Source organism: Eulemur rufifrons, chromosome 9 (genome assembly GCF_041146395.1).
Source record: "Eulemur rufifrons isolate Redbay chromosome 9, OSU_ERuf_1, whole genome shotgun sequence".
NCBI classification, from domain to species: domain Eukaryota; kingdom Metazoa; phylum Chordata; class Mammalia; order Primates; family Lemuridae; genus Eulemur; species Eulemur rufifrons.
Genome location: NC_090991.1, coordinates 25134926 through 25161805, shown reverse-complemented (window position 1 = coordinate 25161805; position 26880 = coordinate 25134926). Strand labels below are relative to the sequence as shown.

Genomic DNA, 26880 nt, shown 5'->3' with positions numbered 1-26880 from the left:
GAGAAGGCAGGGGGCAGAGGCGGGGGCAGAGGGGAAAGGTGGGCATTTAACCATCCATGACCACGCTTAACTTTGTTCAGATCTCATACCTCACGGAAAGGTCGATGGTTAAAGGTGAATACCCTGGCAGAGAGGAACAGAGAGAAATCCTCCCTTTTGTTAACCATTTACCTACGTTAACACTTCCAGACGAGGGCCCTTGTGCTGGGGGTCCAGCAGCCCTCCCCCAGCCCATTTGTCCAAGACTGCACATTTTCCACAGTAACTCTGGCTTCCATGTTGGGGCAACACCTGGAAAGGGGACTCTGAAGGGTCACCAATGAGGTCACGCTGGCACTTCCTCCTTGTTGATAGGAATCAGTGTGCACTGGTGAAGGAGTTGAAAGTAGACTTTAGGCAACTAAAAAATGAGCAGAGGAACTTCTCAGCCCTAAACTCCCATCACAGCTCTGGCTGGGCCTCCCTCACCTTAGGGAAGAGGAAGGGAGCATGCCGAGGACAGGGAGAGGGGAGGGGTGAGGAGGTAGGGGGAAAGGGAGAGAGAATGGGAGAGAGGAAACAATCCACCTAGAATCAGATTTGAGATCTGGCCAGAAACTAACAAGTGTGTCTTTTAAGCATGATAATTATTCCCATTGCTTCAGCTGGCTTTCATTTTCCTCTCAGAGGCCACAAAAACCCATCCAGTCATTCAACAAACATTAACTGAGGCTCAGCTCAGCTCTTGTCCCAGTGCTGGATGCTAGGCAGGGAGAGGGCTGGTAGTTAGAGGTAACAAAGATGAATCAGACTCGGTCCAAGGAACCGGAACTGGGTCAAGACACTCGTGGCAGCATGGGTGAAGGAGGGGCTGAAAGCACCACCAGAGCTGGCCCTTCCCCTTGTGGGATACATAAGGGAACTGACCATTGCTAGTTTATGGAAAAGGCAACATACGCTACTTGCCCAGCGCCAATTGTCCAATGAGTAGGTCAGAGAGAGAGAGAGAGAGAGAGAGAGAGAATGTGTGCATTTGGCTGCATAGTCAGGGAAAGCGTCACAAAGGAGGGGAGATTTGAGTTTGGTCTAAAAAGATGACTGGGCAGAGAGAGAGGGCAGTGGTCACTTTAGGGCTGACCAACATGCTGGTAGAGCCAGGTGAATGGGGCATGTGCCGGGGAGGCTGGGATCATATGTTTGCCCAAAGGTGGTGACATATGAACAGGGGGTTATTGTGGAAGGCGAAGGGGGAGATCGGGCTGGGGAGAAAGGCGGGGAAGGCCAGTAAGAGACCTGCAACATCATGGCAAGGAGTCTGGGTGGTCATGTGCGGGCCCTGGGCACTTTCTGAGCAGGGAAGGGAGACAACAGTCAAAGCAGGCCCTGAAAGTGAGAGTCCCCTCCCTCTACTGGGATCCCCTCTTATTTTGAATCACTGGTGGGAATAATTGATACTACTCCCACCCTTCTGACCAGTGAGAGTGGCAGGATTGTAAGAACTGGAAACTCTTCTCAGTATCTTATTTTAATCCCATGTCTTTTAGTTATGGTCTCGCCTCAAGTCTTTCATTTCCTCCTTTGTAAACGGGAGAGAGGACCCTCTGCCTGACAGCATTGTGACAATTAGAGGACATTATGTGTTGAGCAGAGTCGGAAGCCTATGAGCCCTTGGGAGGCGTGGCCATGGCTGTAGTTGAGCGGAGTAAATGAGATGGTACACAGCGTAGTTCAGTGGCCAGGACATCACAGGTACAGCGGGCAGACGTTTACTACACTTACTGTTTCCCTCTCCCACTGTGTTAGAGAGGAAGAAATTGAACCCTGAGAGGCAAAGGCACTTGTCTAGGATCACAGGTTTCCCCGTTTCTTGACGAGGACTTCCAAATCCCAGCAGAAAGGAAAAACAAACATTCTTCCCAATGGCAGTAGCTTGGTGCTGGGAACTGAAAGGACTCTCACATTTGGCCTTTCTTCCCAGTGGAAAATAGCTAGGAATAGGCAATCTAACACTGAACTGAGACACAAATAGCAACACCAACAATGCCACCCCTGCCACAGCCACCCACTATCCCACAGTCTCACTGGCAGCAGCTGCTCCCTCCCACCCTGAGCAGGGAGGCTTGTGACCTGCCCGGGGGACAGGACTGTACAGGGTGGCCCTGTGCCTTCAGGGGCTTACTAACTTCTCCCACCCTCGGCAATTAGTTTTATCTTCACATCCTGGAAAGACCACACCCTGTGGGCAGGGGAGCTATCCTGACCTCTGCTTGGTCCAGCCCTGAAGGAATCTGAGGATTGGAGCCAGAAAGGAACAGACCCACAGTTCCCTGACCTACTGTGGAAGAAACTGTTATAGCAGACGCCTGCAGAGAGCTTGCCTGCTGCAAACACAGAAAAAGCACGTTGGGCCACTGAGGAGATCACTGAGAGAAGACACTAAGAGCATTTTTTTTTTTTTTTTTTTTTTTGAGACGTGGTCTCATTCTGTCACCCAGGCTAGAGTGCAGAGAGGTGTCATCATAGCTCACTGCAACCTCAAACTCCTGTTCTCAAGTGATGCTCTCGCCTTGGCCTCCCAAAGTGCTAGCATTACAGGCATGAACCACTGTACCTGGCCAAAGCACTTTTATAAATGCAGTAGAAGGAGGAAAAATCAAGGCCCAATTAGCTGAAGCAGAGCAAAGGACTTAGGTGCCCGGCTAAGCTGCTCGGATGACTGTTTGCTGAGGAACCTGGCATTGCAGGGAGAGGGGCAATTTTAGGAGTAGTAGGCGATGAGGGATATTAACCAGAGAAGCCCAAAGTCTTAGGCAAGAGAGTCAGACCAAGCCAGGGCTATGCCTTACAGAAGTGAGAAAGTGCAGTTAGATGAATCACCCTCACCCGGCTTGAGAAGGGGCAGGGGACCCAGGAAGTTGGAGAGGTGAGGCTTCGGAAAAAATAAGAGACTAAAGACTGGGTCTCCTGGGCTGCCACATTGGGCATCCTGGAAAGGATATTCTCACTCTTAGAGGACCTAGGCTGTGAGCCATTTTTACTCACAGAGGCTGTAGGAAGAGTAGAGGAGAAGACTCCACAGAAAGAACAAAGCAGCTTGGTTGCTGTACGTGGCAGGGAATGTGACCCGTGGGGCTAAAAGCCTGTACACTGGGCTGTGAAAGCAGGATCTTCAGGCTGTAAGACCTGGGGGTTTGCTTAGGACAGGAACAGGGTGGCTAACCCAGGACCCACAGACGAGGCTCACCTGGAGTCAGAAAATCTCAGGGTTGGGAAAGGGACTTGACAGGCCACACAACATACATGTGAGTGTCACTCCTCCAGCTTTCAGGGGTGAAACTGCCAGTTCCTATTTCCAAGGCCTTGCAAGAAATTAGGTTACCAGGATGCATCTGTCTACCCTTGGGGCTGGGCTGGGTAAAGTTCCCTTCTCTGAGTTGTAGGTTTTTCATCTGTCTGATGCAGAAAATTCTAACAACTGCCACATCTTCTGACATGTCTGCAAAGTCCAATGTGATCAACTAGTTTTTACAGTGAACTCTGAGAAGTCAATTATCTGCTTTGAATATGGGGTTGACCGGAGAGTCTGGATGTTGAAAAGATAAGAGAATTAATCCAATGTGCTGGTGCCTGTAATTATTGTCACCTGATCACCTGGCACCCTGTGATGGGAGAGTGCTAATATGGCCCCTACTGGAAACGCAGCCTCAGTTCCCAGCCCTCAGTACTGGGACAAGCCGGTGTTCCAAGGCCCACTGGAAGAGCTAATTCTAGCGGTAGGATGGGGGTCCAACACAGAGTTATTTGGTATAGGGTATATGTCTGATCAACGCCAGTAATATTAATAATAGCTCACATGTATTGAGAGCTTAATTTCTACAGTCCTAAACTGAAAGATGTTATTAGCACACACACACACACACACACACACACATGCACACACATAAATAGTGCTTTTGGGTCATCTTCTGCAAAACACAGGGCAATCAACAGGTATTTGTTAATTAACTTACTAAAATCTTCCTATGACCTTTTAAAAACTGTGTCTAATGTTCAAAATGTACTTTTCTACTATGAAAGAAAAAGGAAGGGCACAGCCCTTTCGATAAGTAAAAGTAGCTTCTGACAGAAATCTCTGGAAGAGCTTTAGTTGAAAATAATCTTAAGGTCTTTTCTGCTGAGTAATTAATATATAAACAGGAAAACCCAGATGATTTAGCAGCATAAGCTAGAGGGCTGGTTTTTAAACTGTAGATTGCAATTCACCAATGTATTATGAAATTAGTTTCGTGGGCCACAACTGCATTTTTAAAAAATGAAATAAAACAAAGTACTAGAATGCACTGCCTATAATAGTGTTCTTTATTTATTTTTTTTGTTTTTGAGACAGAGTCTCGCTTTGTTGCCCAGGCTAGAGTGAGTGCCATGGCGTCAGCCTAGCTCACAGCAACCTTAAACTCCTGGGCTTAAGCGATCCTACTGCCTCAGCCTCCTGAGTAGCTGGGACTACAGGCATGCGCCACCATGCCCAGCTAATTTTTTCTATATATATTTTTAGTTGGCCAGATAATTTATTTCTATTTTCTTTTAGTAGAGACGGGGTCTCGCTCTTGCTCAGGCTGGAATTGAACTCCTGACCTTGAGCGATCCACCCGCCTCAGCCTTCCAGAGTGCTAGGATTACAGATGTGAGCCACCGCGCCCAGCCTATAATAGTGTTCTATGAAGGGTTGTATGTTTGGATGAACTAGGTCAGAAATTAAAATATACATATATATATATATATATATATACACACACACATATATATATATGAGGGAAGGTAAGAGGTAAAGATTGAGTCCACAGAGTGATCCCCACGAATAACTGCTTCGATACTAGAACAGAGGCTGTTAGAGAGCCGGTAGACAGGCAAAGATGAAGCCTCATTCCTCCCAAACAGCTACTGTGTTTGAAAAGCAGACTCGAACAGTGAGCCCAGGGCTGCAGAAAGCCACAGCCATGGGGAAGAGACAGTCCCTGTGGACCTTAAGAGCTGACTTAGTGAGCTCTTAAGAGTCAAAAGCAGCGAAAGGAGGCTTCCCGAAACAAAGATGTGTGAGTAATACTTTGAACAGGGATCAGGACCTACACATAAGGCCTGGGCTTTTGATATCAGACGGGAAAGAGCACAAAAAGGAAAGACAAGGTTTAGCTAAATAGTGTCTGAAAGAGTTAAAGTCTAAAGAGAAAATGTACTTAATGTGTACCCAGGTGTTTATTTAAAAAAACCCATTTTTTTGTATTAAGTTATATCTTTATACCTAGACACAAAACAGTTGGAATAAGTCAATGTTTTGTTTATTTTAGAGACTCTATTTTTCTAGAAAAGGCAATATTGAAAGGAATGTCTGCTAAGCAGGAATTAGTCAAGTTATTTTGAGGGGGCAGCAGAGAGAGGAGGGGGCTTTGGAAGGCAGCATTCCAGGCACAAGGAAAAGTATGCGCAGAGCCTGGCGGGCACAGGGACCCTCTGGGGAGTTCAGCTTGGCGGGAGCTCACCCGGGGCAGCAAGAGATGAGTCTGGAGAGAGGGCAGCGGCTGGTCATGAAGGGCTTTGTACACACTAGACCGGGTGAACCCAGGAGGAGGAAAGGGCTGAGGGAGAGTAGTTCAGTTTTTGGACATGTGGATGTGTCAGTAGGTAACTGGGTAGATGGTTCTGGAGATCAGGGCAGAAAGCCAGCTTGGAAGTTTTTTGGAAACCATCAATTTGTGAATGGTGACTGAAGCCACGGTAGCAGAGGTTGCCGTGTACTGAGGGAGAAGAGACGAGGGCTAAGGCAGGGCCTTCAGAAATGCACGGAAGGAGGCAGAGGAAAGCCCAGAGAAGGGCCTGAGGAGTGGCCAGAGGCGGAAGAAAAACCAGGAGTGTGGTGAAACAGGAGCACAGGGACGGCACTTCAGCCATGCAGGGAGTGGCTGCAGGGCCATTTGAGGTACCCCAAAAGTCCAGTCTCGGGAGAACAGTTGTGGCGGGGTAGGCTGGTGAAAGGGACTGCTCTCCTCTGTGACAGGAGGAGAGGGGAAAGTCGACGCAGGGATGTTCAGCATGTGGGTAGCAGGAAGTCAAGAGATGTCTTGAAGGATGCCCCAGATTTTCTCATTGAGAGTGACAGGTGAGATGGTGGGGAAAGAGACGTGAGGACAACAGGGAAGTCTGGAACAGTATCCACGAAGAAGGAAAGGGACTGATTTCAAGATGACAGAGTGATCACAGGCACCGTACTAAATAAACAGCAACAATAGAAAAAAATATAAGAAATAAACACAAACTCCTAGAGGACCAGAGATCTAGAGAATGGAAACAGGCCAGAAGCCATAGTGGCAAGGAGGGGCTGCCTCAGAACCGCCGACAGCTGGGCTGAACGCAGATGACTTTGATTAGTGCGCACCTACTATGTGTCAGACACTGCTCTAGGTGCTGGTTTCTGCTGCCACAGATGAATGTGAACTGAGAATGGGAGAAGGGGGCACTAGGGAAATACAGAGCCGAGTTTGGTGGAGAGGAGAGGCCATAACTTTGCAGAGGCACAGTCTGAACAACTTGTGATTTCTCTCCGGCAACCCAGGTGTGAGAGCAGGGTTGGACTGACCTTGAACTGGAGTTTTGTTGAATGGACAATGGAAGGGTCACAGAGGCAAGAGGCATAAGGATATTGGCAGGAAAGCAATTTAGCAGGTTATTTTAGAGCTGGACTTGCAAATCACATAAATGATGTAATTAGACTGGTGAGTGGCCAACAGGGAGGACAGAGTTAACACCTGCCCTACAGGGTGACCATGACTCAAAGTAGACCTTGTCAAACTTTCACACGCATAGGGATCTTGTGAAAATGCAGACCCGGCTTGAGTAGGGCTGGGTGGGGCCTGAGGCTCTGCATTTCTAACAGCACCTAGATAATGAAGCTGCTGCTGCTCTGAAGACCACTGTTTTTTAAAAACGACTTACTTTTTAATTGATAAATAAAAATTGTATGTATTTATCATGTACAAAATGTTTTGAAATATGTGTACATTGCGAGATGGCTAAATTGAGCTAATTAACATGTATTACCTCACATACTTACCCTTTTTTGGTGTCAAGAACATTTAAAATCTACTCTTAGTGATTTTCAAGAATATAACACATTGTTATTAACTATAGTTCCCATGTTGTACGACAGATCTCTTGAACTTATTCCTCTTGTCTAACTGAAACGTTATGTTCTTTGACCAATGGCTATCCTCCTGCACCCCCAGACCACTCGGAATAGTAAGGTTTTAAAAGGTTTGGTTTTATCTTGTGGGGAGCTGATTTGCCCCATAGTACAGCTCCCCCGCCAGGTGCTGGAACCAGCAGACTGTTCCATCTGCAGGACTTCTGCTAACTGACGTCATGGTGATAGGTTGAAATGGGCCATAATAGGAGTTTTTACGTTACAGAAATCCACAAATCAGGGCTTTCCTTCTTCCCTTTGAAGAGCTGGTTGCTAAACATCTACCGACACCACTAGCCAAACCTGTGTATCAGTGAGGCGTGCTATACAGTGGGCTTCGTGTTAGGGGTAATGAGAGCAAGTTTTGAGTTGGCCTCTGAGCTTTGTTCATACTTTGATAAAGTGGCCATCAGTCCTGATTGTGCTATCGCATGAGGTGGCTGCTGGGAGGTACTAAAGGAATTGACTTATCTCTGGTGCATCAGAGTACCTAACAGAGGCAAACACTTGATGTCACCTGTTTGTCCTATGAGACACCTAGAGAAGCAGGGTTGTGGGAAGAAAGAGAGGGACTGAGAGGTTGCCATAGGCAAAGGTGACTTGCTGGAAGTTCTCACCCGCATTGCGCTGTATTTCCCTGGCTACCTCTGGGTCGTAGGCTGCCCTTGGCATGGGTGTACTCGCCTGCCCTTGTCAAGGCCCCAGGCTACACAGGCTGATACTTTACCTCTAGATGGAAAATGTGAAAACTGATTCTCAAAAACAGAAAAGGAAATGGGTAAACTCCACTATATCTTCTTTACTTACTAGCCTTTAAAAAATAGAGGTAGATTTTTTTTTTTTAAATTAAACATACATCTAATAAGGTCTAAGAAAACTAATTGAATCCCTTTTGGTGACAGTTTGGGGAAAATAAAATCCTTCCACTAAAAAAAGGGAGTCTCCTATTTTCTGACCTGTGGGTCATGCAGTTTTAATTTCCTCTTTCCTTCTTTTTTTATTCTTTTTAATTTCATGAACCTGCTTAAGGCCACAAAGACTCTCCTGAATCCCTCAGCTGTCTGGCAGATGAATCGCTGCCAGTTTTGCTCAGGTTACTGTCTGTGCCAGGCTGAAGTTCCACAACGCTGACTGATGCGCCTTCAACTCTGCTTGTTGGACGATGCTCCAAGGGGCTCTGGAGAAGGCGGCTGGAGAGGAGAGCTGATCCAGGGGCTCCTCTAGCCCTCAGAAGAGGGAAGCTCCCGGGGAGTGAATCCAGTGACACCAGGCTCTGGTTTGTGTGAGCCGAGGCTGGCTGGGGCCTTGGAGAGGCAGGGTTAAGGCTGTGCACGGGCAAGGTTCAAAAGGGGGAAGCTTCCCTCCCCAGGGCCAGCTTCCAAGGAAATGTGGGTCCAGCCCCAGTAAATGGCAGAGCTGCTCCTCATCTCTGGGCCCAGGTGGGAGAACACAGCATGAGGACACGTTATTCATGAGTCGGGGGGTTTCATGACGAGCGTGGCGTGGCGGTGTGATGTGTCTGTGCGTGTGTGTGCACGCTGGTGTGGGACATGGCCTGCGGCAGCTTCTCGTCTCCTCTCTTTCCGGGGAAGAAGGGGGTGGACAAGGGGCTGGTCCTCAGAGGTGCCTGTCTCCTGTGGCCTGGCAAGACACTTCTCTACCTCTAGCCAAACTCCTTCTCTGCTCTCTCGTACCCATCCATTCCATCCTGTTCGTGTGCAGTTATCACACAAGCACTATGGGAGGCGGCACAGCTAGGGCTGTGGAGATGGATGTCGCTGTGCCCTCAGTGCGGGGACAGAGGCACTGGCAGGGGTTGGGGCAGAAGAGAGGGAAACGCCTAACTGCCAGTCCCAAACGTCAGAAGACCTGGAGGAGCCACAAGGAAGGAAGACTGATAATGCCAGGCCTTTCAAGCTCTGCCCCAAATGCTCTGACTCTAAATCTTGCTGGTCCTGATTAGAACCTGCCCCAGGGTTTTAAGTTTCTCCTCACTGGGATCCTCTTTTCAGGTAGGCCGTGGAGCAGGGATGCGGCCATCCACAGCAAAGAATAACAGTCTTGAGAGGGCTCAGGCAAGCGAGAGAGGGAAGGCCTCCGGCAAGGCTCTCCTCGACCCAATAAAAACTTCCTACTGCCCTCAGAAAGCTGGAAGGAGGCCTGCTGGGGCAGTCTGTGTCAGACACAAAAGCAGGGCTGGAGGAGTCAGCAACAGCACAGATATCTAGAATGAAGGAGTGAAAGGAGAGGCAGGGCGCGCTGAGTTGCACGGGCATGGAGGACTGTGGGTCTTTGCTGGACGCGTGCTTCTGTGAGCATGTGGACACACGCTCGCCTGGGGCAGGGCCCACTCATCATCTCAGGATGTCTCCTGACTGCTCGATGGATGCAGGAAGCCACCCAGACCCCAGCCGCTGGGCTCACTCAGAGGCCAGAGTACAGGGAAAAGACGGCATGAGGAAAAGCTGCCGGGGCTGAAACCAGCCTGGCCTGCTCTGTGCTGGTTCCCGTCCAGGTTGGCTGGCAGGCCGCCCCCCCCCCCCCCCCCCCCCCGGCACCTGCCAACCCATAAAGCCTCAAGCGTGACTGAGGAAGGTGTACCACCTCAGGACTGAGTGCCTAAGCACTGCTGGAAAACCTGGGGACTCCCTTCCCCAAGGGAGTAAGGTGTCCCTCTGGGAGCCACTGACACACTGTGTTTATCATGGCATTTCCACGCAGGAGGGGCAGTTCCACTGGGAACTCCATTTACACAGGGTTTCCCAGCATCAGAGGCAACGGATAGCAATCAGAGTGCTAACTACAGAACGAATGGTAAAACCAAACGCACACCCTCTTCCTGCCAAAAAAGCTCTACACCATCAGGCACCTGGCGTAACCAAGTCAGGCCGCAAGTCTGAAGACATCTTTACCTGTTCCGGATCCCACGACGTCCCGGCTCGGAGACTCGGCCATGGCGTCAGCAAGCCGCTCCCGGAGCCCCTCCTCGGTGTGCTCCATGGATGACATGTGCCGCAGCCCGAAGCCCTCAGGCCAGCTCCCGCACACCTCCAGCAGGGTCACGCTGCGGTCAAAGGTACCTGCGGCACACATGGGACATCTGGCATTGAGCCTATGCCTTCAGAGAGCAGGTTGCTCTTTATGTCTATGCCCCGCTAACTGCCTCCATGCTCAGGGTGCATTTTCGCCCTTCTACAGGATGGACGAACACCATGAAACAGGATGTGTCGCACAGAATAAAACAGCTCTTACCAGTGGATCAGAGTGTAGATCTCCAGAGAATGACTTCCATGACATTAAGGCCAGTGGTTTTTAAATTGTCTCTGAGGAGCTACAGGGTTCCTCTGGTCTTCAGGGACTGCTTCAAGAACTGGGACAAGGGAAGGGAACCCCCTTTCCAGATTCAACCAAAACATCTCTACTTTCCTCTGATACAATGGGATTCCACCCAAAATTTCATTTAAAGGGGTTACATAGCCTATTTTTTTTTTTAAAAAAAAAGGTTTCTAAACCATTATATTCTATTACCTATACCCAACCTCCTTACTTTACAGTTGAAGCTCAGAGAAGTTATGGCCCAAGATTAAACGGCAAGTTTATGGCTGACTTGGTCCAAGAACTCAGATTTCCTGATGCCTCTGTCTAAAACCTGTTCTACCCCACTGCAGTCTCCCAGCTGCCCAAGGACATCTGCACAACCAGGACACTATTTTGGGGATACCAGCAATAGAGTTGGGTGATAGCATCTTCAGCAAGAATCTTTCCTTAAGCTAAAGCTACTCCCCAATTCCAAAAAGTACATGGTGTTCTGTTGAATGCCAAGATTAGATTTTACATGCAAGATCACTTCAAAGTCCAAATTTAAATTATTCTACTTTATTATACAGCAAGTCTTCTGTGAAAGCTTACTTCATCCACTCTCTCTTGGAAGGGGATTATAGTCATGCTCTGTTGCTTTAAGCACATACCATTTCCCCAGCGATTAGGTAACTGAATCCACTGCGTTTATTGGGCTTGGTTCCTGCCAGCACCAGGAAGATGGGGAAAAAATGCAAATGCCAACGCTTCCCAGAGTTAAAAGTACACGAAACACACACTCTTTATCAGGCCTTGCTTCTCTTCTTTGATCAGCCGTCAGAAACTATCTTCCCTAGGCAGTCAGGCCTGGGCAGTGTCAGCACACACTCCCTGCCAATGACAGGTGGTAATAGAGAGGGTGCAAGCCCCAGCCCCGGCAGGTGGCCCTGCCTCTGATAATGGCCAAAGCATCGAGGTGATAACCGTTAGTAAACACTCTGACAGCCGGTGACTCCATACATCAGCAAAGAGGGCCAGATAATCCTGAACTCTCCCAGCCAGACAAAGGCTCTTGGCCAGCCTGCTGAGATTTATATGTGTGGCAAGGGTCACTACTGGCTCCCAAATTTCATCAGCCAAGTTTGGCTTTGATTTATCTCTTACCTAATTGTAGGGTGGATTCCTGGCACTGGGAGACCGGGCAGCATCTATAAATGCGTCTCTCTAAAAAGAAGCCTACCTTGGGAGGGGGTTGCTTGGGATCAGCTTGTCAGGAGTGGGGAGTTGCCCTGTAACACCTTCTCTCTCCACCATGTAGGCTCAGGATAGGTCTAGGGAGCCAGGTGCTGGGAACTGGGGGTGGGGTGCTGAGTGTCACCTGAGCCTCCCAGGGCCTGAACTGTGCTAGGGTCACACACTGGCAGTGCCAAGCCCAGAGCCAACGCTCAACCAACACTGGCAACGACTCAGTGCCCAGCTGGGGCTGCTGACATAAACTGAGCTTTTGATTCTACTGCCTACTCCCTGGGTGATGCTCAGCAAGTCCCTCTATCTCCTTTTTCCATCTCTGAAGTGGAACTAATAACTCTTTGCCTGTCTCACAGGAGTGAAGAGATTGAGCGAGGTCCCGCCAGGAGTCTGCGCTTCCCTCTAGTGCTTCCTAGTCTTATTTGACAAGATCAAGGGCTACAGCATCATCGTTTTTCTGAAGGGCCTGCCTGGGACACACATGCTTAATGATTTCAGAAGAGGGGATGACAAGAAAACGTGGGCCCTCCCCGTCCCCGTACATTCAGCTTTCTTACGGACAGAGACGTTTCAGAGCCTGGAAAACTGGGAAGGGAATGACCGTTTACTTTCTCACTTCACAAGAGCAGAGTGCCTGCCTCTAGAAAGGAGCCCAGTTAGTGTTTGTCCACAGCGTGTTTAGAGGTCAGGGTGGGGGAGCTGACAGCGGGGCCAAGGGGAATACCAGAAGCCAAATCAGGAAGGAAACCAAAAAAATCCAAAAAATGGTAAAGCAAGACGGGTTCAGGTAAGAGGGTGGGCCCAGTCCATAACAGATGGTAAAGGCCAGAGGAGTACGTAATATTTTCAGAGACAAAATAACAGTATATGGGAGAAAAGAATCATGAGCTCATGTTACAGTGGAGAATGGAAATGGACCTGGACTTAAATGTGGACTCTAACACATATTAGCTGTATGACTCTGGGCATGAGTCCCTGATTCCTCATCCATAAAAATGCAAAATGACACAACCACACAGGGCTGTTGTGAGGATTGCATTAGATACATGTAAAAGTGCCTGACATGTAATGAGTGTTCTGCATGTAACAGGTGTGGTCATGTATATGTTAATAACAACAAATATGTATACCTTTCTACCACTTGAGACTTTTTTTTTTTGAGACAGGGTCTCGCTCTGTCACTCAGGCTGGAGTGCGGTGGCATCATCGTAGTTCACTGTAGCCTTAAACTCTTGGGCTCAAGGGATCCTTCCACCTCAGCTTCTCAAGTAGCTGGGATTACAGGCATGAGCCACCATGGCTGGCATATATTTTGACTATGACAAAGATCCTGAGAGGTAGCACACAGGTACTACCCCAATTAATGGAGGAGGAACTGGAAGCTCAGAAAGGTTAAGTGTCATGTTCAAAGTCTCTGGGTGGCAGATGTGGAAGAAGGGCTCCTAATTCTTAGCTCACACACTGCTTCCCTTAGCAGCCTCTATGGTGGGATAACCATTATATGTAGAAATCACTCACTTTCCTAATTTGTTTTGAGAACTCCTGTCACCTTCAAACAATGCCTTTTAAAAATCTTTTCCACTCTCAACAAGCCCAAGTTCCTTGGGGTGTCACGGTACTGATCATGAGTCACCTTGTCTACCGGATAGCTCATAGGAACAAAAAAATTGATAGGTCTGTTCTCTCCTAGTGTGGGCATGGACAGGAAGTCATGGGTAGGAGGTGGAAGATACCAAAAGTGTTCAGCAAAGAAGCACGTGATCATTTCCACTGTTTTGAAAAGTCACAGAGAGGATACAATCAGTGGTCCTGCTTATCCTGCTAAGAGTCCCAGCAGAGCCTCTGCGATACCCGCTTTCTGTCCTCCCCTTCCGCTCCTGGCAGCCTCTTTGCTGAGAACAGCAAGGGAGCTCCTGGAGTGTCCTGGTCCTGGCGTCAGAGCAGGGCTGCAGGTGTGTGTTTCAGCAGGCACTGGGGTGAAGAGGCCAAGCCCTTGGAGGGTGAGGTCACCTCTGGGCTCTTAGGAAACTGCACATCTTGTCAGTGCTGACGGCACCACTATCATTCATCTGGCCAGCCCAGAGACACTCCATCAGATGAGCTGGCCCTTTGAGTCCCATTACGGGGGAAAGGGTCAGTTTCCAGGAGGGAGAAGATGCTCACTTAGTGCAGGCTGTTTGCAAAGCACAAAATACACATGCTTAGCAACAAAGATCTTTTGCTAAAGCAGTGCACTGCTGTTTACAAAGCCCCCTCACATTTATCATTTCAGTTAACTCACACATTCATCAAATATTGATTAGTGCCCACCATGATATGAGTCAAGCACTGTACTCAGGTACAGAGTGAGCCCAAAATAAATAAATAAAAAGAGAGCTCATGGCCCTTTACAGAACTCTGGGAAACAGCCATTATCACCATTTTACAGATTTATATCGTACTGAGTTGGAGAGACATGAGGCAACTGGCTCTAAATGTACTGGTCTTTCCACAATGCCTCCGGGGAACCCTTTTCTTCAGGGCTGCCTCCTACCCTGCTATTCGCTGAATACCGTTGTCCAGGAATGAGGACAAGTCTTACTGCTCAATGAAACCTTGAGCAACTACCCAGATATAATGAATGCCCTGACACAAACTCCAATGGTATAAATGGTTCTTTACCTTCCTGGGTGAAGTTGATGAAAGCTACGCTACGCACTTACCAAAAGAATGTGTGCTTGTGCACACAAAATTATGCAAGCGATTTCAGGGTGTTTATGGATGGCTCTGAAGCCCGCCCGTGGACCCCAAGTGAATTAGATCATTCCTATGGTCTTATTGCCATACTGCCTTACTTACATTGTTCCCATGATCTGTTTTTCCAAATAGTTTAGAAGCTCCTGAGGGCACGAATTCCTTCGTAATGGAAATAAGCACAGGACTTTGCACATCATGCTTAAAACAGGTTCTTGTATTGTGACCATTTGAGAAATTTGACAGTCACTTTGGAGTCAACACCCTTTGGGTGGGGTACCAAAGTCTGAACATCTAGGCCCAGGGTAGGCAGAAAATGGAGTTAAAATTTAAAAAGAGGAAGGAAGAAGATGATAAATAAGCATAAAACAATGTCACAATTTTACTCTACTGCCTTTAGTGTACTTATTTTATGTGCGGATTCTGGAAACTGGAAAACAAAACAATCTGGCTGGGATGGCACAGAAAGCTGGTCTCATACAGGCAAGCTTCCTGAATCCTGCTTCCTAGCTTGGCACCCGTGTTACATTCTCTCCTCAGAGGAGAAATGGGTCAGGTTCTTGGGTTTCACAAACCCATTAAAGGCATGCTGTGACAGCTGGTAAGCTGGTAGCTCCCAGAGAGGCTCTGGGACACGTGCCCTGCCTTTGTATCCCACTGTTCCAGGGGTAAGGACGCCCGGGGTGGAGGTGGAGTGGGGCAGGTAGGATGCTCCTCTCAGCTGATAGTGTCTAATCGCACCCTCGCTATTTAAGAGACCATGGCACAGCCTCCGCTCTGCATCAATTAGATTCACAGCAGGGTTTGGACCTTGCTGAGAGCCTGTTGATCAGATTTCTAGCTGCCAGGGAGACCAGATATCGAAAGCAAAACCTGCATTAAACAATGCTTTTCAAGGCATAAGCCCTTCTGGATGACAGCTTGGGATAATAATGATGTCTGAAATAACTAAGAAATGATCCCAGGCATGATGAAGGCAGCCATTGTAGCGCCTCCTTGCCTAGCTCACCAAAGTGCTCACCAAACTGAGCTTCAGACTGCTGCTGCGGGGCACACTCCTTTCTCCACACTACAGGTTGACTCATATAAGCACAGGCTGAGGACATTAGCTTTACTTGGTGTGATGGGCAATTTTACATGTCAATTTGACTGGGCTAAGAGATGCCTAGCTAGCAGGTAAAACATTTCTGGGTGTGTCTGTGAGGGTGTTTCTGGAAGAGATTTGCACTGAAATAGTAGACTGAGTAAAGAAGATCCACCCTTACCAATATGGGAGGGCATTGTTCCATTGAGAACCCAAACAGATAAAAAAGGTGGAGGAAGGGAAAATTCATTCTCTCTGAGCTGGGACATCCATCTTCTCCTTCCCTTGGACACGGGTGCCCCTGGTTCTCAGGCCTTTGGCTTTCACCAGGACTTACAGCATTGGCTCCCTTGGTGAGCAGGTCTTCGGACCCAGCCTGAGCTATGCCACCAGCCTTTCCAGTTCTCCAGCTTGCAGCGGCAGACAGTGGGACTTCTTGACCTCCAAAATCACGTGAGCCAATTCCCATAATAAACCTCATATCTAGACACCTCCCTGTCTCCTATTGGTTGTGTTTCTCTGGAGAACCCTGACCAATATCCTTGACCACCAGCTGTGTCCACAGGTATATTTTATTATGTCAGTCTGCAACATGTCATGACCAACAGGTTGGTTCTCTGTGGGAAGGCAGGTAGGGTGAGAGATATGAGGACCCTCTGTGTCCCTCTCAATCATTTAGGTTGGTTCCCAAGGTAGCTGCAATCCCACACCCATAGACAGACGTGGTACAGAGCAAAGGGGTCTGGACTCCAGCAATCTTTTATGACTCACACTATCTAATGCTCACCAAACTTGTGACACTCAGTGAACCATCTTTGTCCCATATGCATCCATTTGGCTGTGAGGTTTGGGTTTGGGGCATTTAGGCTATTTTGAAAAGATTTACTACTCATGTTTGGAAGTGAACTGAGCAAAGAGGAAAGGCACCAGCACAGCAAAGCAATGCCTCAGCTAATTTTGACAATGAGACCACTTTCCTAATTATAATATATGAACATAATGAGTACCTTAAAGGTTAGAATATGGATTACAAATCAAGACATCGAGGTTACAAGTGGAATTTACCCATTAACTTTCTGGTTACTCTGGGCAAGTCATCAATCTCCTCTGGGTCTTGATTTCCCCACTTACCACATGGAAAATAAATGAATGACTCCCGTTTAAGGGGTTCACACTGGCACTAATAGTTTCAATGTAATTAACAATAATACAGTAACAGAGTAATGGTAAATGATGTTTGAGGTATTATAGGGTAAAGCTACCAATTTCATTTTCTGTGAAGCTGATAACATAATCAGCAGTTATATCATAATTGTTCTTACCTAATTAGATGCACCTGGTAAGCAGAAAACCTGGGTTCAAATGCCAACTCCTGTTACCTTCTCACTATATGACTTTGGGAAAGTCATTCCCCCTCTTTGGACCTTGGTTTTCTTACTTACTGCAGTGGATTGAATCCACTGCAGTGGATTGAATGGACCTTGGTTTTCTTACTTACTGCACCACCCCCGAAAAGAGATACGTCCAACTGGAGCCTCAGAATATGGCCTTAGTTGGAACTAAGGTCTTTACAGATGTAACTACGGATCTCAAATTGAGATCATACTGGATTTAGGATGGGTCCTAAATCTATTGACTAGTGTCCCTAAAATAGAAAAAAGAGAGAAGAAGGCCATGTGAAGACAGAGAGACAGGGCAAGGGACGCCAGGAGCCACCAGAAGCTGGAAGAGGCAGGGAATGATAGCACGACCCTGTTGACCTGATTTTGAACTGCTGGCCTCTAGCAATATGAGAGAATAAATTTGTTGTTTTAAGTCACCAAGTTCATGGTAACTTGTTACAGCAGCCCTAGGAAAATAATTCACCTATAAAACAGGGAAAATGGTATTTGTCATCCAGGGCTGTCATGAGCATCAGATCAGATAGTACATGAAAGAGCATATTAAACAAAAGTTATGGGAGGCCATGGTTTTGAACTGACCTCCTGCACTCGGCCCAAACAGATCAGAGCAAACCAAAATGGAGTCACTCATGCTAAATGCCACAGAATCAAACTGAAACCTTAAGCAGGCAGACAGATCCCAAAACAGATCAGTTTTTTCCAAAACCCAGGAGATTCTGGTCTACCTGAGTCAGTGTAATAAGGAAGCCCTCTCGACCGTCACTTTAACGCTTACAACAAAAGTAACCTGAAGTAACCTGATGTTAAACTTTTCCCCCCCTATTGTTCTATTTCCTTGTTCTCATGTTATAAAACCCACTGTTCTGCTATTGCCCAGTGGGGGCTCTCATTCTGTTTTGTAGAATGGAGGCTGCCTGGATTCATGAATCACCAATAAAAACCAATCAGATCTATAACTAAATTTGTTATAATTTTGTTTTTTGACAAGTGCCTTGTAAAACTGCACAGGGCCATTCAAACATAGAAGATTACCCCAAGGCTCTGTGAGCAGCTCTTCTTAGGGGCAGTGGGATTCTATGAAAGGCAAGGAGAGTGACTGAGGACACCTGGGTGAGAGGACGAGCAGCCAGAGGAGCACACTGGGGTGGGGAACAGGCACATCAGGCCTGGCCTGGGCAACGCCATCATTAAGGGTATTGGTTATGTGTCAATTACAAAGCAAAAGGGCCTTGGGTTGGGGAGTCAAAGCAGATAGGTGGTAAGTGCACACCACTTCTCTGAGGATGCCTGCAGGGGGCACAGGAGAGAAGGGGAAGTGACCTCTTAGCTCTCATGAAGGTTAGATCCCTCATACATCCCAATAATCTCCCCACATCTGAGTGTGGGGATAGGACTTTTCAGCTCTCTAAATTATTTAATAAGCAAACAGAATCATACTCAACATGGGTAAGGATGGAATGAGGTAGACTATTGCTGGTGAGAATATCATTGGTATGAGTTATCTGAAGGGCAATGTGGCAATATGTATTAAGAGTTAAAACGTACCCAACTACTGACCTAAGGATGCCACTTCCAGAAATCTAGCCCAAGTAAATAATCTAGGGAGCAACACACCTTCATGCATACGATGCTCAGTGCCACACTAACACAGCCTTACAATAAGGCATTCGTTAAGTAAATTATACTTCATTCTTACAGTAGAATATTAGGTAGTCATGAAAAATGCTGTTTATAATGGGAAATTCTTTAAGATACAATGTTAAATAAAAAAACAAGACAGAAGTATATAGTGTTACAGAACAGTATAAAAGCAGCATGAAAGAACACTCTAAAAGATTCATGACACAATGTTAACCATGGTTGCCGCTTGGTAGTTGGGTTATAGGGGACTTCTACTTTATACCTTTCCATACTTTTCCTACAGTTTTGTAATTAGGAAAAAAAAACAAAAACAAAAAACAAACAAACAAAAAAAAAAACCAAAAACAAAATAAGGAAAAAAAGGAAAAGTTGCAGGAGGAAAATATGCTTCCTGGAAGAAGCACTCTCTCAGGGACCTGGATGGCAGGCCCACAGGAAGCACATGAGGGACAGCTCAACCTCACCCAGCAGCCTCCCTGTGCTCATTCTTGACTCAGCTGGGGGCAGGCGGGCCTGCAGCTCCATGGCCCATGTTTGACACTTCGCCCAGTGGCCACGGCTGGCGGCGTGCAATGTTGACTCATCCCTGTGTACATATGACATATTTCTTTTTAATTCGTATCAGGAATGTGCACCAACTTGTGTGTGAAAAATGGCAGAAACAGTTCCACCTCTGTACAAATTTCATATATCAGATCGAAAGAGCTAGAAGAACTCTGGAAGGAGTCAATTTTAAAATCAAGTGCCTTCTATCTGTCACCTTTGTCTCCTCCTCCCCCAACTATCCTTTGGATAAACAAAACACAGTTTCCTAGGAGACATCTTTTCATGATTGTCAAGGAACGTCTGAGCCCTTCACACATCATGAGGTCACTGAGCAGGACTCCTGCCCTTTGCCTGTGAGCCCAAGAGATCAGTCATCACTGCAGGTCTCAGTAAGAAGAATTTCGACCAGCTCCATACTCAGATGAGACCGGGAGGTACTTCAGGGAACAAGAGGGCTTTCCCAGTCAGGTTGACGCTGGCATTTCCTAGACTAGATTCCAGAGACCATTTACGCCTCTACTTTAAACCTGGCACAATCATGATTTCTACTCCTCCAAGTGTGAAGAGAAGAATCATTTTATAGCTAGACTGCAATGAAAATATTTCCTTCAGGATGCTTTGGCCTGCTTCTGCGGGTGGAGAGAAAATGTATACACAGCACTCTGTTATAGGATTCCTACAGCAAGGCTCAGAATACACTGCAAGGCAAACTGTATCCTCGGAAACCTAACAACTCCTTGGATGGAAAAACTTCATGGAACTGTATCTCTCAAGACAGCAAGCATACAAACTGGGTTTTCTAGGACAGTCCTGACTCCAAACAATTAGGTCTGTGGTCAGATCACATATCAAGTAAGAGAACTAACATCTGTGGAGTGTCTATTTTGCACCAGGCATAGCTAGTCACTTTATACACGCTACTTCATTTAAATCATCCCACTAACTCCGTGACGTTGATGCTATTATCTGCATTTTACAGATTAAGAAACTGAGGCCAGAGAGAAGTAAAATTTTTGCTCAGGATGACAATATCAAGGGTAAAGTCAGGATTCTGATTCTAGGTTCATCTGGCTCCAAAGCCTGTACTTTCCCCACTAACATCCATGCTGAGTTCTGATTTTGAAAATACGGCTGCAGTACCAGCAAGGGGGTTTTCAGCTCAGCCTTCTTATTCCAGAATTTTAAAGTGGTTCTTGCAGTTGGGCAGCAGGGGTTAGGGCAAGCAACCCAAGCAAAATCCTGTGATTTCTCTGCTCCACAAACAAGTCAAATGCAAGGCTCTCAACTGAGGAGAACTTTGAAGTCTGAAACTTGGGGCGAAGAAGTCTTCTGTTTTTATTAATCAAAGAAGATGTTCCAAAAACCATCAGATTTATCACAACTGGATTTCAGATGTGAAACCCAGTATACACACAGACATGAGTGGCTTGTCCTTTGGATTATTTTTGACCTTTACTCTCCTCTCGGAGGATCTGCATTTCCTCAGAGTGAGACCTTTTTGCTTCCCAGCTGGCTGGAGTGTCTGGAGGCCCAGCTTGGCAGGCCTGGGCCCTGCCGGCCTCAGGGATTTCACAGGCCTGGGAGGGATCCCCCAAATTGGCTCCTATTTGGAGCCAGGGTGCTGTTTGCTCCTCTAAGCCCCTGAGGTAGTGGCGTGGGGAGAGGAAGGGAAGAGTCCACCTGCGCTGCAGGGGAGGGTTCTGGGATGGGAGGAGCCTGGTTTGAAGCCTGAACAGTTTTCGGCTTTGTTATTTTGGCAGTCGTCTAACTATGAGGGCTTTAAAATGGTGCTACCAGCTTGGGCAACAGACACTTCTGTTTGTAGTATGTGGTCAGCTTTCCACCTCCCTCAGCCACCTAAACCCACCAGCTCTCACTGCAAGGGACAAACCCGCACCAGACCTTCAGCTGCAGGGGCTTTCGGGTGAAGAGCTGGGCTTGGCTGCCATTCTGACCTGGGGCACAGTACGTTACAGGGACCCAACCTTCCAGGCTCACACTGACGCTGTTCAGCAAAGACTCAGCCTAAGAAGAGCAAGATGAGAAGCAGCACTGTTTGCACAATGGAGGCCTCGCTCTGGCGCGGCTGGGGATGGTTTCCACCGGGCCTTGAGGCGGGTAGAGGACATTCCGTGATGCGGGATGGTCTGAGCACGAGTGGGAGGCATGGACGTTCCTCACCCAAGGACAGTGAGCAGGGTCCACTGGAACAGGAGCTCTCTTCTGAATGCCTCACATACTTCCACATAGTTATTTCATGTTGACGGTGGGATCACAGTAATTTTTACACAGGCAGGACAGAGGCTGTCAACTCCATTTCATAGATGAGGACGATGAGGCTTAGGGTGGTTAAAAAATGACTTGGCTCAGTCACCTTAGTTTCTCGTCTTACAGGGTAGCTGTGGAAGCATCTGTGAAGGTCTCAGTGAACAAACCAACACACGACAGAAGTATTTGGGCCACCTGGGGTGGGCGCAGGAGTGGAACCATGGTGTGGACTGGTGATTGACCTGGCTGAAAACTTGACCTGTCCCTGACTTTCAGCCTCACTGCCTGGTCTTGCAGCCTATGAGGGTGGGGTAGAGCTCAGCTTGATATCACTCGAATTGATCAAGCAAGGTATGTTCAGGGCTTGGTCCACACCTTAAACAGTGGGGTGCCTGGGAACTGTCATTCCCTGCCTTGACATGTCAGAGTATTTGCTCAACCTTGGCTGGTCACACTGACTCAGCAGCTCAGGCATGGAAACCAGGGAGGATGTAGGGAAAAGTTGAGAAGCCGCAGGAACACACAGGGTGAGCAATGGGGCGTAGAAATCTTAACAAGGACAATAATCCCCTACACTGCACACTGCTTTACCCTTTACAAGGTGCTTTCACAGGCGTTTGCTCCCTTAATCCTCACAGCACCCCTAGGGAGGAAGACAAGGCAACTGTCACTAGTTACCCATTTCACAGTGCGGACACAGTGTAGGGAAGTTCAGTGAGGGGCAGAGCTGGACCAGGGAAGCCCACCTTGTGCTACTCAAAGTGTGGTCTGCCCAGCAGCCCCCACAGCACCTGGAAGCAGTGTAGAAAGGCCTCCACCAGAATCTGCATTTTATTACTGGGCCCTAGCCCCACAAGTCCCCAGGGGATTTGCGTGACATTAACGTTGAGAATCACTGCTTATGGCGCACTCCCTCCCTCACCCTGTGCTGTCCCCCAAGGCATTTTTTATCTATTGGTCCCTTAGAGTATATCTGGGTCTATCTACTCTTAAACACAAGGAAATGGAGGCCCAGGGAGGGGATGCCTTGGTCTTGCACTTCAGTCTAGGGTCCATTACACCTGGCTTGTTTACCCAGCTGACATTCAACCAGCATTTCCCTTTCCTTCCTCTCCCTCCCCACCCCATGAGTTCAGTCCTCAAACTGCCAGTCCCTTGGCCTCTCCCCTCAGTTCCAGCCTTGTGTTAAGTGCTAACACAAGTTCCAGGGACTGGGGTTAACACTTCATTAAGGCAAACGAGAGAAATCCCTGCCTCCAGCAAGCAGCCCAGGAGCCAAGCAGGCCTGCGGTGGCACTAGGCCTTCTCCGCACAGCTGCAGAGGGGCAGGGCAAGGCTTGGGGTCGTCTCTGCCCTTTCCCCTTGCAGGCCTTACTGCCCAGAGGAGAGGGATGTGGAATCTATGCTTGCCTGAAGAGAAGGCTCTGCTTAGGCCTTGTAAAAAGCCCACTTCATTAAGTGTGAAAAATGTCCAAATAACTGTGTTAATCTGGTTATAATTTCCCCCAACCCATTGGTCTCATTGTGTGCCAAGTTTGGCACCAATGGGTAAAGAGATTCCTAGGCCATGGCTGGAGCTTGGGGCCAGGATCCCCCCTCCTTTCCCTCCACTTCTACTCCACTGAGGCCAGCCAGGATGTTATTCATTTCCCTAGCTGAGAAGCAAGTTCAAAAGGGCCAGTGGGGCCTCCTCTTACCCCTTCCTTGTGTAAGAAATGCCAATTCCTCCCATGAGGAGGAAGCAACATATTTTGTTTCTGCTATACTCAGGAAAGGAGCAGATTTATAGAGTCAGCCCAGTGTGTGTGTGTGTGTGTGTGTGTGTGCGCGCGCGCGCGCACGCACAGAAACCTATCTTTTCATCTTTGGACCTAAGGTACATGATGGATTAGAGGAAGATTGGATTCATCCATAAGAAGTCCACAAGGAGGGAGAAAAAGGCCAAGGAATCAAGGGGCTCCTAGGAGGGGCCTGGAGACCTCATGTTACTATGTCAGACAGACATGGACCTGTCATGTAACCTTGAATTAGGGGTAACAGCTGAACGAAGGAATTAATTTCTCACTGTGTTTCATTTTTTTAGAGATGCCTTTAGGGTTGGAAAGCTACTCGAATAGCGTCCTCATATCCCTCAGACTGCAAAAAAAAAAAAAAAAGTAAGTAAGTAAAAGCAGTGTTTGTTGTGGAATTACCAAATAACTCAATGACCTTGCAAATTCACCAGAACTTTCCTGGGCAAGGCATTAGTTCTTTCTGGGCCTCCCTAGAGGCCTCCAAAGAGCCTGGCTCTGAGCTCTATAACCCTCTGAGGTAAGAGGTGGGTTCTCAAGATCCCAAAGGGGTGGTAGTGGACGAACCATCCCCTCTCCTCCCACAGAGACCCCACACCCTCTGCCCCTGCCCACCCTCAAAGCACAGCAGCAGCTGCTTGGAGCCTTTGGCTCCACCTCCAAGCTCTTCTCTTCATTTAGCACCTTATTTTCTTACTTTTAAAACCACTGTGCGATGGGAAGGGGGGCAGATCCCTTGCACAGATGAGGCGGGTATAAGGCTGCTGAGCACCCTGTGGGTGGAAAGAGCACTGGGGAGAGTGGGGGACTGAGAGCTAACTCTAGCTCTGGGATGTCCTTGCCATGTGACCTTGTGCAAATCACTTAACTTCCCGGAACCTCCATTTTCTCCATTGTAAAAGAGGAATAATAATGCTAGTATGTATAAGTCTCAAAATTATGCTAAGATTTGAATGATGACATATGTGACAGGAGCTTCAAGACTCTAATGTAGAATCTAAATGTAGAGCACAGATTTCCTCCCAGAAACCAGCTGCCCTTAGGTTGGTGCTCTCACCACTTCACACCAGATACTCTGAGTCGTAAGGATAATGCCCAAACTATTTGGCTTCTTGAAGAGGGGAAATGTCCACATAGTTCAGGACTTAGCGAAACTGGGAATGGGAAGTCACCAACAATTCTTTTCTTTCGTTTTAATACTGCACAAGATACTCAACTGCTGTCTTCCAGGATGAAACTGAGCTCACCCTGACGTTATTCTTTTTTTTTTTTTTTTTTTTTTAAGACAGAGTCTCACTCTGTTGCCCGGGCTAGAGTGAGTGCCGTGGCGTCAGTCTAGCTCACAGCAACCTCAAACTCCTGGGCTTAAGCGATCCTACTGCCTCAGCCTCCCGAGTAGCTGGGACTACAGGCATGCGCCACCATGCCCGGCTAATTTTTTGTATATATATTTTAGTTGTCCATATAATTTCTTTCTATTTTTAGTAGAGACGGGGGTCTCACTCTTGCTCAGGCTAGTCTCGAACTCCTGACCTCGAGCGATCCACCCGCCTCGGCCTCCCAGAGTGCTAGGATTACAGGCGTGAGCCACCGCGCCCGGCCCACCCTGACGTTATTCTGATGTCCCAAAGATATCTAAGGAACAAGAAAGCCCCCAGCACAGATTTTGCCACATGGCTACCCAATAAATGTTTACTGAATGAATGGAAGAAAGAACACACCTCCACTATGTTTTGATCTGAACTATGTCTCGTGGATCTCAAAGGGAGCTCATTCGGCATTCCTCAGTCACCCTCCAACCTTCCTTCTAAAATAATTCCAAGCTGTGGCAAATGATAAGATCTCCTCCTTTTTAAAGACTGAATATTCCCAGGCTCAACTAATCCTCCTGCCTCAGCCTCCCAAGTAGCTAAGACTACAGGCACATGCCACCACACTTGGCTAATTTTTAAATTTTTTGTTGGTCTCAAACTCCTGGGATCAAGTGATCCTCCTGCTTGGCCTCCCAAGTGCTGGGATTATAGACTTAAGCCACTGCACCCAGCCTGCAATATTTAAATAAGTACAATTTATGTTTCCATTTTCCCTGGAAAGACAATGTTCCAAGCCAATTATTTAGGAAAGATTATTTATCTTGACTATTCATTAATAAGTGACAATGTTTGAATTCCACAAATTTGCAATTTCACACAAGGGGCACAGGCCCTCTCAACCACTTCTATGCCTAATACCTGTGGTAGAGACAAAGGCCTTATTTATAAAATTACTCCTGAGAATAGATGTATTGGGCATACTTCATGAACTTCACTGCTGGGGACACTGAGCAGTGTTAGGTCTTAAATATATAAACAAGTAGAACCAGCTCTCTTCCATGGCAATAACCCAAAAATGTCTTCTTTGTCTACATATGGTACCTCTTCCACAATTCTTTAATAGTCAGCTTTTAAACATATGGTGGTTTTTTTAAAAACGTTGGATTACATTCAGGTTCATTATTACACAAAATGGAGTGGGCAATCAGACTGTCTACACCAGGGGGCAGTGAGGGGTTCCAGTCCAAATGCTTTCAGAGAAGAAGAGTTGGACCAGTTATCTAAGTGCAGAACTTCCACTGGACTCCTGAATATTTAGCTGCTCAGAAACTCTCTTTAGGTCAGCGGGTTAGCATTTCCAACCCCACACATCTGAGGGATTCATGACACAGTCCCACCAGGAGCAGTGGCTCAAAACCGGGGATTCTGAAGAACCTTAGGTCAGAATGTTCTGGGTGTAGCATGGGAGAGTGGGAGTGTGATTTGTGTAGTCAGAAAGAACCTTCAGGTTATTATAAACAACCTCTGGTCTAGAGCATCATTCCCAGGCTTCCCTAATGAGAATAACCTGGAATGCTCACTCAGCTAATAGATTCTCAGGTCCTTCTGGATATTCCAATGCAGTGGTTCTAGGATAAGGTTGGATTCTTATTCAGGTATTTTGGGAACCATTGCTCTAGAGCACCAGGTCCTCAAATCCAGTCTTAAGAATCTCTGCCCAAGATTGAAAAAGTGTATGTCTGTCCTCCCACGATCACGGCAGCTTAGGTAAAACAATGTGGTCCCTTGTGGGCAACCCAGATGCTATAAAGGAAAGCTGACTTCATCAGCAAATTGCTGACTGCTCCTATCCTTAGTTTCCTCTGGTTCTCTTCTTCCCTCTCCGACTATCCCAAGACCTTGTTTTACTCCATCTGCAACTCAAATTTCGGTGCTTAGAAGCCCTCAGCCCTCTTCTCTTCTTTCTCTGTACATTTTCCTTAGGGGAGCTCATCCCCTCCAATTGTTACCATTTACATGCTACTGACTTCCAAAACCACACCTCTAATTCAGTTCTCTCCTGTGCTCCAAATCCAGTTGTGTAAGACCAAACATCCTCACCTGCATCTCCAGCTCAACATCTCCAAAGCAAATGCATTACCTTACTTCTCCAACACCTGCTCTTCCTTCTCTATCCCTACCTAAGTGAATGGCAACACTGTCTTCTCAGTTACCCCTGCTAGACTCCTCCCTTTCCTTCCCCCTACATCCAGCTGATCAGTCAGGCTTGTGGATTTTACTTCCTAAGCCCCCTTGAATCTGTCCCCTACTCTTTATAGACCCCAGGCTTAGGCTCTTATCAGTT

General features: G+C 47.4%; 1 protein-coding gene across 9 annotated transcripts in view; it reads right to left on the bottom strand.

The window, feature by feature from the left end:
• BCAS3 (BCAS3 microtubule associated cell migration factor) overlaps positions 1 to 26880 on the bottom strand; it is a 555013-nt gene that overhangs the window by 13347 nt on the left and 514786 nt on the right. For all 9 annotated transcript variants that reach the window (XM_069481069.1, XM_069481074.1, XM_069481076.1 and 6 more), the window contains one exon: positions 10126 to 10293. In XM_069481069.1, the coding sequence (XP_069337170.1) occupies positions 10126 to 10293 (168 nt within the window). The remainder of the gene's footprint in view (positions 1 to 10125; positions 10294 to 26880) is intronic.